The sequence below is a fragment of the Bombina bombina genome, chromosome 6, assembly GCF_027579735.1.
Source record: "Bombina bombina isolate aBomBom1 chromosome 6, aBomBom1.pri, whole genome shotgun sequence".
Classification (NCBI taxonomy): domain Eukaryota; kingdom Metazoa; phylum Chordata; class Amphibia; order Anura; family Bombinatoridae; genus Bombina; species Bombina bombina.
The window spans coordinates 990,846,428-990,860,998 of record NC_069504.1 but is presented as its reverse complement, the minus strand read 5'-3'; the positions used below and the strand labels follow the sequence as shown (position 1 = coordinate 990,860,998).

Genomic DNA, 14,571 nt, shown 5'->3' with positions numbered 1-14,571 from the left:
AGACCTGCACCAGGCTGGGAAGACTGAATCTGCAATAGGCAAGCAGCTTGGTGTGAAGAAATCAACTATGGAAGCAATAATTAGAAAATGGAAGACATACAAGACCACTGATAATCTCCCTCGATCTGGGGCTCCACGCAAGATCTCACCCCGTGGGGTCAAAATTATCACAAGAACGGTGAACAAACATCCCAGAACCACACGGGGGGACCTAGTGAATGACCTGCAGAGAGCTGGGACCAACGTAACAAAGGCTACCATCAGTAACACACTACGCCACCAGGCACTCAGATCCTGCAGTGCCAGACGTGTCCCCCTGCTTAAGCCAGTACATGTCCGGGCCTGTCTGAAGTATGCTAGAGAGCATTTGGATGATCCAGAAGTGGATTGGGAGAATGTCATATGGTCAGATGAAACCAAAGTAGAACTGTTTGGTAGAAACAACTCGTCGTGTTTGGAGGAGAGAGAATGCTGAGTTGCAACCAAAGAACACCATACCTACTGTGAAGCATGGGGGTGGCAACATCATGCTTTGGAGCTGTTTCTCTGCAAAGGGAACAGGATGACTGATCCGTGTACATGAACGAATGAATGGGGCCATGTATCGTGAGATTTTGAGTGCCAAACCTCCTTCCATCAGCAAGGGCATTGAAGATGAAACGTGGCTGGGTCTTTCAGCATGACAATGATCCCAAACACACTGCCCGGGCAACGAAGGAGTGGCTTCGTAAGAAGCATTTCAAGGTCCTGGAGTGGCCTAGCCAGTCTCCAGATCTAAACCCCATAAAAAACCTTTGGAGGGAGTTGAAAGTCCGTGTTGCCCAGCGACAGCCCCAAAACATCACTGCTCTAGAGGAGATCTGCATGCAGGATTGGGCCAACATACCAGCAACAGTGTGTGACAACCTTGTGAAGACTTACATAAAACGTTTGACCTCTGTCATTGCCAACAAAGGATATATAACAAAGTATTGAGATGAACTTTTGATATTGACCAAATACTTATTTTCCACCATAATTTGCAAATAAATTCTTTCCAAATCAGACAATGTGATTGTCTGGATTTGTTTCCACATTTTGTCTCTCATAGTTGAGGTATACCTATGATGAAAATTACAGGCCTCTCTCATCTTCTTAAGTGGGAGAACTTGCACAATTGGTGGCTGACTAAATACTTTTTTGCCCCACTGTATACAGTATCTCCCAAAAGTGAGTTCACCCCTCACATTTTTGTAAATATTTTATTATATCTTTTCATGTGACAACACTGAAGAAATGACACTTTGCTACAATGTAAAGTAGTTAGTGTACAGCCTGTATAACAGTGTAAATTTGCTGTCCCCTCAAAATAACAACACACAGCCATTAATGTCTAAACAGTTGGCAATAAAAGTGAGTACACCCCTAAGTGGAAATGTCCAAATAGGGCCCAAAGTGTCAATATTTTGTGTGGCCACCATTATTTTCCAGCACTGCCTTAACCCTCTTGGGCATGGAGTTCACCAGAGCTTCACAGGTTGCCACTGGAGCCCTCTTCCACTCCTCCATGATGACATTACGGAGGTGGTGGATGTTAGAGACCTTGCGCTCCCCCACCTTCCGTTTGAGATTTAGGTCTGGAGACATGCTTGGCCAGTCTATCACCTTTACCCTCAGCTTCTTTAGCAAGGCAGTGGTCATCTTGGAGGGTTGTTATCATGTTGGAATACTTCCCTGTGGCTCAGTCTCTGAAGGGAGGGGATCATGCTCTGATTCAGGATGTCACAGTACATGTTGGCATTCATGGTTCCCTTAATGAACTGTAGCTCCCCAGTGCCGGCAGCACTCATGCAGGCCCAGACCATGACACTCCCACCACCATGCTTAACTGTAGGCAAGACACACTTGCCTTTGTACTCCTCACCTGGTTGCCGCCACACACGCTTGACACCATCTGAACCAAATAAGTTTATCTTGGTCTTATCGGACCACGGGACATGGTTCCAGTAATCCATGTCTTTAGTCTGCTTGACTTCAGCAAAATGTTTGCCGGCTTTCTTGTGCATCATCTTTAGAAGAGGCTTCCTTCTCAGACGGCAGCCATGCAGACCAATTTGATACAGTGTGCGGCGTATGGTCTGAGCACTGACAGGCTGACCCCCCACCCCTTCAACTTCTGCAGCAATGCTGGCAGGTCTCATACGTCTATTTCCCAAAGACATCCTCTGGATATGATGCTGAGCACATGCACTCAACTTCTTTAGTCGACCATGGTAAGGCCTGTTCTGAGTGCAACCTGTCCTGTAAAACCGCTGTATGGTCTTGCCCACCGTGCTGCAGCTCAGTTTCAGGGTCTTGGCAATCTTCTTATAGCCTAGGCCATCTTTATGTAGAGCAACAATTCTTTTTTTCAGATTCTCAGAGAGTTCTTTGCTATGAGGTGCCATGTTGAACTTCCAGTGACGAGTATGAGAGAGTGTGAGAGCGATAACACCAAATTTAACACACCTGCTCCCTATTCACACCTGAGACTTTGTAACACTAATGAGTCACATGACACCGGGGAGGAAAAATGGCTAATTGGGCCCAATTTGGACATTTTCACTTAGGGGTGTACTCACTTTTGTTGCCAACGGTTTAGACATTAATCAATGTGTGTTGAGTTATTTTGAGGGGACAGCAAATTTACACTGTTATACAGGCTGTACACTCACTACTTTGCATTGTAGCAAAGTGTCATTTCTTCATATATATTTATATTTATACACATACCTATATATATATATATATATATATATATATATATATATATATATATATATATATAGGTATAGATATACATTGTAACAAAATACCATCAGATATACATATAAATTATTATTTAATTAATAAATAGAATATATTCTTCTATGTGAAGAACATTGGAATCGAAAATTTCATGAGGAAATGTGATCGGGTTGGCAGTTGAGTAATGGTGTTTTTTTCTTCTTTTCGCGCTCCATTGACGTCTATGGGGGAATACGTTAACGCAGTTGCGGTATTTGGACTTCGGATTTTTGCACGCATCTGGTTATCGCTTGTGCGAACATTTTTTACTTTCAACTTGTAATACGTATGCTACCCAACGAACGCAAAAAGTCTAAAGTTAACGTGAGAGGGATTGTAAAGTACCACTTCACTCGTCATCTAGCTCTATGTGTTTAAGCCCTATAAATATTAAACAGCTTTAGAGCAGCAATGCAGTACTGGAAACGAGCTAAACAAATTTGTTCAACCAATTACCATAGGCATAAGTCTGCAGACACCAGTCAACAGCTAGCTCCCAGTAGTGCATTAATGCTCCTATATGGTTTGTTTTTTTAACACAGGATACCTAGAGAATAAATTCAATGTAAAAATGGAAGAAAATTGAAAAGTATCTTAAAATTGCATGATCTAACTGAATAATGAAAGTTAATCTTTGACTTCCCTTTAAATTTCCTTTGAAATTGAACCAGATGAGACCAACCTCCTTTATTAAATCAATAGATAATACATTGTTGGGTTAATTTAATTATTATATGTTATACATCATGGGTCCATACTGAATTTAATATTTTTTTAAGAGGAAATTCACTTTTTTTTAATTTTTTTTATTTAAATTAGAGTCACAGATTGATATTGACAGAGCTACATAAAAGCTTTATCTTCAAAAGAGAAGCTCCGTTATTATAATGAATTGCAGCACAGTACACATAGCATTGGTTGCAACTCTCTCATCTCGTCTTTTTTTTTTTTTTTTTCCCTCTGACAGTGCGCAGTGTGAAAAATAAACCAGCTTTCTTCGCAGAAAGACTCCGCAAGGCTATGAAGGTAAAAAAGACAGATGAGTTTTTAACAAATGATTCTAGACAAATGTATCCAGACAGCTTTGATGTATAAGTTCTAGTCCAGTACTGACATTTTATAGTTTTAGTAGAAAAAATGAATTACGTTCACAAAAGGAGAATTTTCCAATTTTTGTACTCTTCTATGGACCCTGACAAAGTAAAATAGTTGTTTAGACAAAATGCGTAGGTGCATTGAGAATTGAATGGAATGTAACAAAGCACAACACTCTGGGCCAGATTACGAGTGGAGCGCAAAATTGCGCTTTCTCAATATTTGCGCTCCACTCGTAATACCGCTGGTATTAGAGGTGAGGCACAATGCGACCTCATGTTTGCATTGCAGGGAAGCTTTGCGCTCATGAGAGTATGCTTCTATAGGCTACAATGGGAGAGTGAGACACGGCAGAGAACCTAATGCAGCAAAGAGGTTAAGACGCACAGTGATCAGCAGCAAACTTGAAATGTGAATATATACATATATATATTTATGTGTTTGTGTATAAACATATTAACTCATAAATATATATGTATATAAGCATATACATAAATATTTATAGTAATAACACAGTCCCCATAGACCGCTATTTAAAGGCACTCTTCAGTGCCGTTTTTTTTTTCATATTGACAAATAAAGGCTAATGTAAGCGGTTAAAAAAGAGGGACAGAGCTCTGAGCTAAACCCCTGACATGCGTTTCACAATAACGCTTCCTCAGAGGAATCTATGAATTCTGTGGGATTGGGAAATAGATTTAGATCTTTACTTGCAAGTCTTGGACTGTAATGTTAATACTTAATATAGCTCCTGAATTGTAGCAGCATAGCTTATTGTTATTTAGCAAGCTGCTGGAGTATATCATATTGTTACATTCATAACTCACATATCTGAATGGTTAGGAAATCAATATTATGTCAAGATACATAGCTAAGGTTTAAGTGTTTTTAATGTGTGACTGTGTGACTGTTTACTTAATAAATAGATGTGTGTATGACGATATGCAAGTTTAAATAGATTTATATTGCTTTAAAGGCAGTAACTACTTTATAGAACACAGGGTCCGGCACTCTTTTAGGTTTGATGTCTATTTACAATTTTGACTTAATATGTCATTGGTGACCTATGCCAGACTATGGCAGTTGCAAATTTCTAATTATTTATAACCTTTTCAGGGAGCTGGAACAGACGAACGAACACTCAACAGAATCTTAATTTCCCGCAGTGAAATTGACTTGTTTAACATTCGCCAAGAGTTTAAGAACATGTATGAGAAATCACTGCATCAATGTATTGAGGTAAGTTATGGTTTTTGATGGCCATGAAAAGGGTGTCATTAAAATGATACCCATAAAAAACATTGTGACATTTATAATGTTGGCATTATTTCTGCATCATTCTAAATAACTTCTGTTAAGGTTAAATGAAATCTTATCCTATTCACCATTTTGACTAGCGCCACTACGATATTTTTGCTACATCGTAATTAAAACCTTTCTAAGAACTAGAACAATTTTTACAGAGAATTCAAACAATAATTGAAATGAAAAACATCAATTACTGATTCTGATTATAATAAACAAACACTTAAAATACATTTCCAAGGAAGGCGAACAAATATGTGCCTAGAGAGTCCCTTGAAAACAGCAGCTAGCAGATCATTAAGGATTTGGCATTGACTGATAATCACCACAGAGCATAGAAGGGCAGGAGCAGCAGAAGGAAACTGAAGTAGGCCTGTGGATTATAGTACACCAACCCCATAAATACATCTCAAAGCAAAGTCACAAGTGGAGTAAAAGTACGTGTGAAAGGAAATAAAGTTCTCACATTCCTTACCTTCCCACACACCTACTAACTAAACAATTTGAAGTTATCTTTGTAGACTAAATTTAGAGATCTGTTTAGAAAGGCCTTGTGAAATTCCTTGTGAGCAAGATCAGTATCTCCCAGATGCCCAAATTAACAGAAGGGAGAGATGTGGTGTGGTATGTGCTTCAGTATATAAGTGACAAAGGTCTTGTCCATTTTGTTTTCTTAACTTGTGTGTACCCAACGTATTAGTAAAACATCTTATCTGACTTCCAGGCCAGCCTCCAGCCTGGAAGCCTGATGTGTTATCATGAACTTTTGCACTAGGGCAAAAGTATGGCCTGAAACTAATTGAAGACTCCAAGACCAAGCGAACAAAGAGATGTGCCAAAACTCTGTTGCACATTGCGCCTAGTTGTTCCTCAAGGATTTGTCATTGACTGATGACCATCACAGAGCAGGAACAGCAGGAGCTGCAGTGGACAGTAGCTTTTCTGAAGTAGGCTGCCCTCTAGATTTTAGTACACCAGCTCCATAAATACACATTCATGGAAGGTGAACAAATATGTGCCAAAACATTGAATTCCTGTTAAAAGCAATGTTGGAAATCAAAACATATTTTTGGATCCTTCTGTTTTAGCAAGTTGGTGCACTTATTTCTTGTTCTGCTTTTATGAAACTGCATTTCAGTCAAACACAAAACATAACAGAAGGATTGCAGGCTAATTCCACAGCAGTGTTAACCCTTTAAGGACACAGCTTTCTGTTTGCTCAATTGTTTTATGACGGAAAAATTCCGTCATATGTCCTTAAGAGGTTAAAGCCAGTCACCTTCTTAGGCAGGAACCAGAGAAGGAATGGCTTCACTAGCACTGTCTTAAGCAAAAGAATGTCACTACTAGGTGGAAATCAACTTTTGGAGATGGTAAAACATTGGAGATGCAGAGGGCTATCCTACATACTATGGCTTCTTTTCAATTCATTTGGATGGGAAGTTCATTAGGCAGAGATGAGTGGACCAGGATTGATCAGTTAGTGCAGTGCTAAAGCCTTTTAGGTATATCACGGAGAACTTGAGCCGAAACACCATCAGTCTTGGTCAAGTCATAGCCTTGTTCACTCATCCCTTGAGCAAGGTGGGTGACTTCCTTGAAAACTGTGAAGTTGTTTCTAGTGTTATACTAAGTAGTGAAGTAGCAGCACTTACATTACATAAAATAATAAACCAAATTATCAAAAATAAAAAAATTATACCTAATCCCTATGAAAATAAAAAAGCCCCTCAAAATAAAAACACCACCTAATCTAATACTAAACTACAAATAGCCCTTAAAACATAATTTATGCTTACCTGATAAATTTATTTATCTTGTGGTGTATCTAGTCCACGGATCATCCATTACTTGTGGGATATTCTCCTTCCCAACAGGAAGTTGCAAGAGGATCACCCACAGCAGAGCTGCTATATAGCTCCTCCCCTAACTGCCATATCCAGTCATTCGACCGAAACTAGCCGAGAAAGGAGAAACCATAGGGTGCAGTGGTGACTGTAGTTTAAAATTTAGACCTGCCTTAAAAGGACAGGGCGGGCCGTGGACTGGATACACCACAAGAGAAATAAATTTATCAGGTAAGCATAAATTATGTTTTCTCTTGTTAGGTGTATCCAGTCCACGGATCATCCATTACTTGTGGGATACCAATACCAAAGCTAAAGTACACAGATGAAGGGAGGGACAAGGCAGGTACTTAAACGGAAGGGACCACTGCCTGTAGAACCTTTCTCCCAAAAATAGCCTCCGAAGAAGCAAAAGTATCAAATTTGTAAAATTTTTAAAAGGTATGAAGCGAAGACCAAGTCGCCGCTTTGCAAATCTGTTCAACAGAAGCCTCATTTTTAAAGGCCCAGGTGGAAGCCACAGCTCTAGTAGAATGAGCTGTAATCCTTTCAGGGGGCTGCTGTCCAGCAGTCTCATTGGCTAAGCGTATTACGCTCCGAAGCCAAAAAGAAAGAGAGGTTGCCAAAGCCTTTTGACCTCTCCTCTGTCCAGAGTAAACAACAAACAGGGAAGATGTTTGACGAAAATCTTTAGTCGCTTGTAAGTAAAACTTTAAAGCACGGACTACGTCCAAATTATGTAAAAGACGTTCCTTCTTTGAAGAAGGATTAGGACACAATGATGGAACAACAATCTCTTGATTGATATTCTTGTTGGAAACTACCTTAGGTAAAAACCCAGGTTTTGTACGCAGAACTACTTTATCTGTATGGAAAATCAGATAAGGAGAATCACATTGTAAAGCTGATAACTCAGAGACTCTACGAGCCGAGGAAATAGCCATCAAAAACAGAACTTTCCAAGATAAAAGTTTGATATCAACGGAATGAAGGGGTTCAAACGGAACTCCTTGAAGAACCTTAAGAACCAAGTTTAAGCTCCATGGAGGAGCAACAGGTTTAAACACAGGCTTAATTCTAACCAAAGCCTGACAAAATGCCTGGACGTCTGGAACCTCTGCCAGACGCTTGTGCAAAAGGATAGACAGAGCAGAAATCTGTCCCTTTAAAGAACTAGCTGATAATCCTTTATCCAAACCCTCTTGGAGAAAGGACAATATCCTAGGAATCCTAACCTTACTCCATGAGTAATTCTTGGATTCACACCAATGAAGATATTTGCGCCATATCTTATGGTAGATTTTCCTGGTTACAGGCTTTCGTGCCTGTATTAAGGTATCAATGACTGACTCGGAGAAGCCACGCCTTGATAAAATCAAGCGTTCAATCTCCAGGCAGTCAGTCTCAGAGAAATTAGATTTGGATGATTGAAAGGACCTTGTAGTAGAAGGTCTTGTCTCAGAGGCAGAGGCCAAGGTGGAAAGGATGACATGTCCACCAGGTCTGCATACCAGGTCCTGCGTGGCCTTGCAGGCGCTATCAAGATCACCGATGCTCTCTCCTGTTTGATTTTGGCAATCAGTCGAGGGAGCAGAGGAAACGGTGAAAACACATAAGCCAGGTTGAAGAACCACGGTGCTGCTAGAGCATCTATCAGCGTCGCTTCTGGGTCCCTGGACCTGGATCCGTAACAAGGAAGCTTGGCTTTCTTGCGAGACGCCATGAGATCCAATTCTGGTGTGCCCCAACGATGAACCAATTGAGCAAACACCTCCAGATGGAGTTCCCACTCCCCCGGATGAAAAGTCTGACGACTTAGAAAATCCGCCTCCCAGTTCTCTACACCTGGGATATGGATTGCTGATAGATGGCAAGAGTGAGTCTCTGCCCAGCGAATTATCTTGGAGACTTCTAACATTGCTAGGGAGCTCCTGGCCCCCCCTTGATGGTTGATGTAAGCCACAGTCGTGATGTTGTCCGACTGAAATCTGATGAACCTCAGGGTTGCTAACTGAGGCCAAGCTAGATGAGCATTGAATATTGCTCTTAACTCCAGAATATTTATTGGGAGGAGTTTCTCCTCCTGAGTCCACGATCCCTGAGCCTTCAGGGAATTCCAGACTGCACCCCAACCTAGAAGGCTGGCATCTGTTGTTACAATTGTCCAATCTGGCCTGCGAAAGGTCATACCTTTGGACAGATGGACCCGAGATAGCCACCAGAGAAGAGAATCTCTGGTCTCTTGATCCAGATTTAGCAGAGGGGACAAATCTGTGTAATCCCCATTCCACTGACTGAGCATGCATAATTGCAGCGGTCTGAGATGTAGGCGCGCAAATGGCACTATGTGCATCGCCGCTACCATTAAGCCGATCACTTCCATGCACTGAGCCACCGAAGGGCGCGGAATGTAGTGAAGAACACGGCAGGAATTTAGAAGCTTTGATAACCTGGACTCCGTCAGGTAAATTTTCATTTCTACAGAATCTATCAGAGTTCCTAGGAAGGAAACCCTTGTGAGGGGTGATAGAGAACTCTTTCCCTCGTTCACTTTCCACCCATGCGACCTCAGAAATGCCAACACTATGTCCTTATGAGATTTGGCAATTTGGAAGTTTGACGCCTGTATCAGGATGTCGTCTAGATAAGGGGCCACTGCTATGCCCCGTGGTCTTAGGACCGCCAGAAGAAACCCCAGAACCTTTGTAAAAATTCTTGGGGCTGTAGCTAACCCGAAGGGAAGAGCCACAAACTGGTAATGCCTGTCTAGAAAGGCAAACCTTAGGAACCGATGATGATCTTTGTGAATCGGTATGTGAAGGTAAGCATCCTTCAAATCCACTGTGGTCATGTACTGACCCTCCTGGATCATAGGTAGGATTGTCCGAATAGTTTCCATTTTGAACGATGGAACTCTGAGGAATTTGTTTAAGATCTTTAGATCCAAAATTGGTCTGAAGGTTCCCTCTTTTTTGGGAACCACAAACAGATTTGAATAAAATCCCTGTCCTTGTTCCATCTGTGGAACTGGATGGATCACTCCCATTATTAGGAGGTCTTGCACACAGCGTAAGAATGCCTCTTTCTTTATCTGGTTTACAGATAATCTCGAAAGGTGAAATCTCCCTTGTGGGGGGAAGCTTTGAAGTCCAGAAGATATCCCTGAGATATGATCTCCAACGCCCAGGGATCCTGAACATCTCTTGCCCACGCCTGGGCGAAGAGAGAAAGTCTGCCCCCTACTAGATCCGTTGCTGGATAGGGGGCCGTTCCTTCATGCTGTCTTAGAGGCAGCAGCAGGCATTCTGGCCTGCTTGCCTTTGCTCCAGGCCTGGTTAGATTTCCAGGCCGGCTTGGATTGCGCAAAAGTTCCCTCTTGTTTTGTAGCAGAGGAAGTTGATGCTGCACCTGCCTTGAAGTTTCAAAAGGCACGAAAATTAGACTGTTTGGCCCTTGATTTGGCCCTGTCCTGAGGAAGGGTATGACCCTTACCTCCAGTAATGTCAGCAATAATTTCCTTCAAACCAGGCCCGAATAGGGTCTGCCCCTTGAAGGGAATGTTAAGTAATTTAGACTTTGAAGTCAGGTCAGCTGACCAAGATTTAAGCCATAGCGCCCTACGCGCATGGATGGCGAATCCAGAATTCTTAGCCGTTAGTTTAGTCAAATGAACAATGGCATCAGAAACAAAAGAATTAGCTAGCTTAAGTGTTCTAAGCTTGTCAAGTATTTCAGTCAATGGAGTAGCTGTCTGAAAGGCCTCTTCCAGAGACTCAAACCAGAACGCCGCAGCAGCAGTGACAGGAGCAATGCATGCAAGGGGCTGCAGGACAAAACCTTGTTGAATAAACATTTTCTTAAGGTAACCTTCTAATTTTTTATCCATTGGATCTGAAAAAGCACAACTGTCCTCGACAGGGATAGTGGTACGCTTTGCTAAAGTAGAAACTGCTCCCTCCACCTTAGGGACCGTCTGCCATAAGTCCCGTGTGGTGGCATCTATTGGAAACATTTTTCTAAAAATAGGAGGGGGGGGAAAACGGCACACCGGGTCTGTCCCACTCCTTAGTAATAATTTCTGTAAACCTTTTAGGTATTGGAAAAACGTCAGTACACACCGGCACCGCGTAGTATTTATCCAGTCTACACAATTTCTCTGGCAATTGTGTCACAGTCATTCAGAGCAGCTAAAACCTCTCCAAGCAACACCCGGAGGTTCTCAAGCTTAAATTTAAAAGTAGACATATCTGAATCAGGTTTCCCCGAGTCAGAGACGTCACCCACAGACTGAAGCTCTTCCTTAGCTTCTGCATATTGTGACGCAGTATCAGACATGGGCCTTAAAACATCTGCGCGCTCTGTATTACGTCTAACCCCAGAGCTATCGCGCTTTCCTCTGAATACAGGCAGTCTGGCTAATACCGCTGACAGGGTATTATCCATGATTGCCGCCATGTCCTGCAAAGTAATCGCTATGAGCGTCTTTGATGTACTTGGCGCCATTTTAGCGTGAGTCCCTTGAGCGGGAGTCAAAGGGTCCGACACGTGGGGAGAGTTAGTCGGCATAACTTCCCCCTCTTCAGAATCCTCTGGTGATAATTCTTTTAAAGATAACAGCTGATCTTTATTGTTTAAAGTGAAATCAATACATTTAGTACACATTCTCCTATGGGGTTCCACCATGGCTTTTAAACATAATGAACAAGGAGTTTCCTCTATGTCAGACATGTTTATACAGACTAGCAATGAGACTAGCAAGCTTGGAAAACACTTTAAATCAAGTTAACAAGCAATATAAAAAAACATTACTGTGCCTTTAAGAGAAACAAATTTTGCCAAAATTTGAAATAACAGTGAAAAAAGGCAGTTAAACTAACGAAATTTTTACAGTGTATGTAACAAGTTAGCAGAGCATTGCACCCACTTGCAAATGGATGATTAACCCCTTAATACAAAAAACAGATTAACAAAACGAAAAATATGTTTTTTAAACAGTCATAACAACTGCCACAGCTCCTACTTTTGAAGCCTTTTGAGCCCTTCAAAGATGTCCTATAGCATGCAGGGGACTGCTGAGGGAAGCTGAATGTCACAGTTTGTAATTTTAACTGCACCAACTGTAACTTTTATACTATAACAGTGGAAAGCCTCAGGAAACTGTTTCTAGGCAAAAATAAAGCCAGCCATGTGGAAAAAACTAGGCCCCAATAAGTTTTATCACCAAAGCATATATAAAAACGATTAAACATGCCAGCAAACGTTTTATATTGCACATTAATCAGAGTATATACCTCTGATAGCAAGCCTGATACTAGTCGCTATTAAATCACTGTATTTAGGCTTTAACTTACATTAATCCGGTATCAGCAGCATTTTCTAGCAAATTCCATCCCTAGAAAAACTTAACTGCACATACCTTATTGCAGGAAACCCTGCACGCCATTCTCCCTCTAAAGTTACCTCACTCCTCAGACATATGTGAGAATAGCAGTGGATCTTAGTTACTTCTGCTAAGATCATAGAAAAACGCAGGCAGATTCTTCTTCTAAATGCTGCCTGAGATAAAATAGTACACTCCGGTACCATTTAAAAACAATAAACTTTTGATTGAAGAAAAAACTAACTATATTTTACCACTTTCCTCTAACTACCTCCAGCTATGTTGAGAGCTTGCAAGAGAATGACTGGGTATGGCAGTTAGGGGAGGAGCTATATAGCAGCTCTGCTGTGGGTGATCCTCTTGCAACTTCCTGTTGGGAAGGAGAATATCCCACAAGTAATGGATGATCCGTGGACTGGATACACCTAACAAGAGAAAAGGGCCTTTTGTAGGGTTTGCCCTAAGTTAAACAGCTCTTTTACTTTAAACAAAACTAAGTTCCCCCTAACAGTAAAACCCCCCAACCACCAAACTCCCCAAAATAAAAAAAAAATAACACTAAAAAATCCTAAACTACCCATTGCCCCTAAAGGGTACATTTGTATGGGCATTGCTGCACTATTCAGAAGTGGAAGTGAAAGTGATGAAAAGGTGAGGCAATAAATGCATGACGTGCTAGTCCTCACATCAATCAGTTAGTAATGCTCTGTCAGCAATAGACAGGACACATAAATGGTCAGACCCCCTGTACATCACTGCAAATGAATGAGTTAATTTGTCAAATGATCTCAGCTCCTTCCTCCTTTTCCTGTGTTCTCTGTCCATTTTTTTTGTGCCGAAAGTGTCAAATGAAAATTCAACTAATGTAACTAATAAACATGAAAAATGTTGTTACTCTGCCATTTCAGTCCCTTGTTCATCTGTGTACTCGTTATGCAGACAAATGGACGAATGTGCCAAAATTCAGACAAATAGGTATTAGCCTAAAGATGAATGCACATGACTTATTACCATGGGATTGTCAAGCAGATTAGAATGTTTGAAATTGAAACCCCTCTAAAAATCTTTTTTAGAGGGTTTTCTCTGCGGGGGGAAGAGGAGGTCTGATTGATTGGAATGGTACCAGTATTGTTATTTATTGGTTCTATAAATGATTAAAACTTATTTTTCTTTTGATCTTGCTCCACAGAGTGAAACATCAGGAGACTACTGTAAAGCGCTGTTATTCATCTGCGGTGGAGAAGACTAGACCAATGGCATTATTGATCTGTCATCATAGTCTGTGACCCACAGTACAAAAATCTTAACCGTAGCTAGAATCCTGGTGCTCATGAGCACCTATGGAATGCTAACCTCACAAAGCAAAGAATGTGCACCAAAGAAACACAATGGATGGGAAGTTGGGGGGAGGGACTAGACTATAACTTGGATTTGACATCATTTGGGGATTTAAGCAAAAGTGCATCAGTCTACATTTTTAAAACAGATACTGCCAGATTTATCATATTTATGTGAACACAAACTCAGATGCATTCTGGACACTTCTGCCAATGAAGGTTCTGAGATGAAATAAAAATAGTTGGATGAACAGTTGGATGTGGTACATTTGTTTGTTAATAACAGGTTTCTATGAGACACCAAAATTGAGGTACCATACAGTGATTAATTAATATTTACAGGCTTTTGTAGTCTGTTCATAGTGAGTTTTTAATAATTCCTGTGATAATCTATAGCAAAGCTATACACCTTTATTATGCCTGTAATGTGTCCCTCTCACTTGTACTGCAATCTATAGCAACCTTTCTGTAATATCATTCTTTACAAATTACTAAATCTTCTACTGTCTAACATCAAATGCCCTCCTATTAAACTTGGAAATAACATACAAATCTAAATTTAATTTGCAATAAAAAGTTTAATTACACATGGTTAAAAAAAACTTTGCAATTTATTTTGACAATTTTTTCCAATGAGCGGCATGGAGTGGCTCATGCAAGATTCTGTCTCTACAATATTCTAAAGAGTGAATAATCAGTGACATAGCTCATTAATATCTGTCTATAATTGTCTAAAGCAAAGGATATATGATAAACAAGGGGAGTGTATGTAGACTATTATAATTTATTTGTATAGTTCTGC

The 14,571-nt window shown here is 40.8% G+C and overlaps 1 protein-coding gene across 3 annotated transcripts in view; it reads left to right on the top strand.

Moving 5' to 3' along the window:
- The window catches only part of ANXA6 (annexin A6), a 202,601-nt gene extending 188,230 nt beyond the window's left edge, over nt 1–14,371 (top strand). For all 3 annotated transcript variants that reach the window (XM_053718681.1, XM_053718679.1, XM_053718680.1), the window contains 3 exons: nt 3,773–3,831; nt 5,017–5,139; nt 13,622–14,371. In XM_053718681.1, coding sequence (XP_053574656.1) covers nt 3,773–3,831; nt 5,017–5,139; nt 13,622–13,681 — 242 coding nt within the window. In that variant the 3' untranslated portion in view covers nt 13,682–14,371. The remainder of the gene's footprint in view (nt 1–3,772; nt 3,832–5,016; nt 5,140–13,621) is intronic.
- Nucleotides 14,372–14,571: the final 200 nt, after the last annotated feature.